General features: G+C 40.1%; 1 protein-coding gene across 1 annotated transcript in view; it reads left to right on the forward strand.

Annotated features, from left to right (window-relative positions):
- The first annotated feature begins 1,865 nt into the window (after window positions 1–1,865).
- LOC108570980 (GRB2-associated-binding protein 2) overlaps window positions 1,866–3,959 on the forward strand; it is a 2,687-nt gene continuing 593 nt past the window's right edge. Inside the window, 5 exon segments of the mRNA XM_017932921.1 lie at window positions 1,866–2,107; window positions 2,485–2,613; window positions 2,696–2,882; window positions 2,967–3,248; window positions 3,313–3,959. The exon segment at window positions 3,313–3,959 is cut by the window's right edge and continues 213 nt beyond it. Coding sequence (XP_017788410.1) covers window positions 2,027–2,107; window positions 2,485–2,613; window positions 2,696–2,882; window positions 2,967–3,248; window positions 3,313–3,959 — 1,326 coding nt within the window. The 5' untranslated portion in view covers window positions 1,866–2,026.

Below are 3,959 nucleotides of genomic sequence, written 5' to 3' on the forward strand. Positions count from 1 at the left end.
AAGCTCAATGTATAGACGTGTATAGATTATTGTAGCGAATAGCGAGCTGTGAATACGTTTTTTCTAAGTACTGACGGAGCGAGAGATACATATATATATACCTACATATATGTATAGTATACATATATATATACCTACATATATGTATAGTATACATATATATATATATATGTACGCTTCAGAAAAAAGTTTGAAAACTCTGCGTTTAGTTGCGATCGAGTGCAACGAGGGAACGTTTCGAGCACGTTTAAGCGGAGCAATATTCGTCCAGTGGAATAGATTTAAACGAAACAAGAGAGAACAAACAAAAAAAGAAATAATAATACTGTATAACTAAGATCGACGCGTACACACACACACACACGAGATCCTTCGTTTTATACCGTATCTACGAGTCGCAATATAAATGTACTTGTCCTGTAAAGTGTATTAGTGCAGCAGCTCCTTTTGTACTGTATCGATATCGTGTCTTTGATAGCGAAGCATTCCACACTTAAAACGCGTTTCTTATATTTATGTAAAACGGACCCCGATTTTACGCTGTTCGTTTTCAACTTTGTACGAGACCCCCCTATATATACGTGCTTTCCTTTTCCAACAGCTGGTTTGCGACACCGATTATTACCCTCGCGACGGAATTGTATAGAAAAAACAAAATATTTAATAAACGATTTATGGATTATTCGACTACGGATTGTCTTTGTGAGATTCTTGACGTGAACGTTCGAATCCCCTCCAAAAGAATATCGTTAATCAGAAACGAAGGCTAGGTGTAAATATCGATCGGCGTCTACCGCGTTAACGCATTGAATTGCAAATTAGCCTGGACGATATCCCGTGCTTTGTCCGTCCTTCATTTATCTCTACCTATTAAGCGTCGTAATTGTCTGGAATTATTGAGTTTCGAGTTTGAACGGTAATCGTTGGATAATTGCGACACGGGTATTTTTCGTCGTTGCACGGTTCGTAATTAAATATGACAAAGCGACAATTTATCGCATTGTTCGTTACAATTTCGTGCTTGTAATCGTTAATGCGAATAAGCATTGCTAGTATGGAAATACGTATGTACGTGTTTTGTCTTGGCAGATATCAGCTTTTTATTTAATACAAAAATAAGCGCCATTTAAAGGCGATCGAAATTTCTAGAATGCAAAGCGATATTTTGCTGTAACCTGGATAACGCGAATGGCAATTCGTGAGAAAGCAAATGGCTTATGATTTGCCTTTAAACGAGATCGTACGAGGTTTACGAGCCACCCGACAATTCGCGATCATTCTCTCAACTTTATTACTTTCGTCCAATTATACGCATGCAGATGGCAGGCATTTCTCAATTTATTTGCGCACACGAGTGTGCGTATTAAGACGCGATCATCGTTTAACGCCAATCTTGAAAATTTCCTCGGTTATTTCTTTGTTCAGTCTGTCGAATTAGAGTCAGAACTTTCAACTCGAACGCGCCGTTGCGCCGTTCACTCAGGTCACGAGACGACGATGCGTCACGTACAGCTCTGCTAATCAAATGAATCCAAACAAAATTTCATAACACAAGCAAGAGGAACTTGACGCTCATGAGTGATTCAGAATTCGATATAAAGAACGGTGATTTACACGCCTGTGAAATACACAGGCCAAGAGAAGTCTGTGTCACTTATGATGTGCTTGACATGGCTTGGCATGCGTGGCCAAGATGGTGGTGCTAATGGAGGCACAACGACGATAGTCGGATTTTCCTCTGCGTGTCATCAACTCGCGTTTGGTGTTCCTCTTTAATTCCTCGGTAGCTCCTCAGAGGGTGTTTGTCGTTGATGACGCATGTTAGTGGTGGGACACTGTTGATGTGTTAGTTGTGCATCATCGTTGAGAGATCGCTAGACGGTCGGTACATCTGTGAGATCGCTGCTGCGCCGTCCAAAAATAGATAAATGAACGACGAGCGTGCCATCCTTGTTGTCGGTGGTTCCACGCACTGTCCGTAATAATGCACGATTATTAAAAGGTTCGTGGCCATCGCCAGATAGGAATGGAGGTACTCAAAACCAGCCAAGAGATTGTGCACGAAGGGTGGCTCATTAAATCGCCACCAACAAAACTTTGGCGAGCGGTTAGTATTTTAGAGAACGATGCCAAATTCGAAAATTCTACTCCTTTGTAGACTTTTCATTGTTTACGTTCGTAAATGCTTGTCAAACCACTGTGTCTGTGTGCCCTCGTCAAACTCTTGCAAATTCTAACCTCATAAACACTGAAAAATCTATCATAAGTGTGGAATCTTGTGGTATTTTTATCTAACAATGCTAATGCTATAATTACTTTTTAATTACACTCCAATGTAAACAATGTTACACATTGTACATGTTTAGGTTAAATTTAAATAACAGTTTAGATGTGTGAAAGCTGTATATTTTTGCTAATTCAGACAGTGTTCATATATCACACAGTGTTGTGATTCATATACCTGACACATTTGTTTATTTTCAGCGATGGAGGAAAAGGTGGTTTGCCCTTCGACATAGTGGAGAACTACCTGGACAATATTTTTTGGAGTATTATACAGATGGACGTTGTAGCAAACTCAAAGGTCGTATTGATCTTGACCAGTGTGAACAGGTAGCTTTTCATTTTAAACCTTCATAGTTGATTTTACAGTTGGATGTACTTATATTTTTGAATTTATCTATATTTTGTATAGGTAGATGCAGGCCTAAGGTTTGAAAACCGAAAACAAAAGTATCAATATATGTTTAATGTTAAAACACCAAAAAGGACCTACTATTTAGTGGCAGAGAGTGAAGCTGATATGAACAAGTGGGTAGATGCTGTATGCCAAGTTTGTGGTTTAAAAGCATACACTCAAGATGAGGAACAACAATGTCAAAGTACATATTATTATTATTATTACTTGCTAATTTAATGCTTGATACATTTAAAGTTTGATTTAAAATTATAATATTCCTTTACAGTGTTCCAATTTGAAGCACAAGAATCTCCACCAATTTCACCTACCAGCACCATCTCTGGTCCTTACATTCCTATTAGTGAATGCATTTCTGGTCGACGGTTAAACGATACTAGTTCTCTCAATTCGGCTTTGGGACAAGGACCTGAGCATTATGATGCCCCAAGACGATTGGCCCCCTCTCCTCCTAGGTCTCCTACAACAACTGACGCGGAAAGTGTGTTTACCGATGATGAATGGACCGCTCCAGTGCCTAGCGTTAACTGGGAGACGTTTCCTTCCTCAGGTAAATTTATATTGATATATTTTTCTATCTGATCCAAATGTATAACATTGAACTTTCATAATAGGCGAATCCAAACAGCCGCAACGCTCGAGCGATGCTGAGATTGGTTCTTGGAGTGTTAGAAAGCGATTTGGAAAGCTGAGAATCGTCGATTCTGCTGTACCGCCTTCTGTAGAAAAGTTACCAGCACCTCCTAGACCACCAAAACCCCCTCATATGTTACCTGAAAATCCTGGTCATAATTATTTAAACTTAGATGGTGCTACTGAAAGCTCAAAACCTAGTACTCCGGCAACACCTGCGCCATCAACACCCGCTACTGCAATTGTAACGGACGAATCTTACGATTTTCCAAGATCTCACCAGCCTGGACAAGCACCCGAACCAATTACGATAGATCAATCCTCAAAACATTTTTACTCGAATGCTGCACCTAGCAATATTGAAGACACGCGAGTATTTCGTTACGATTTTCAAGAAGAAGAACCCTCAAGTCCTCGCTCTGAAAGTTCAGCAACTGCTACCTATTCAAACTTACCCAGTCCTCTTGTTCGAGATAACTCAACTTCGGTACCAACGACAATGGCACCGCCACCGCCAGTTGTCTATCGGGAATTAAAACCAGGAAGAAAAACTAGCGACTCCATGTCAGTGATTAGTAACGAAGCTTCTCCAGGACCGATAGCGTCAGTTTTGGAAATGAGTTCCGCC

Source organism: Habropoda laboriosa, unplaced genomic scaffold (genome assembly GCF_001263275.1).
Source record: "Habropoda laboriosa isolate 0110345459 unplaced genomic scaffold, ASM126327v1 scaffold88, whole genome shotgun sequence".
Taxonomy (NCBI): Eukaryota; Metazoa; Arthropoda; class Insecta; order Hymenoptera; family Apidae; genus Habropoda; species Habropoda laboriosa.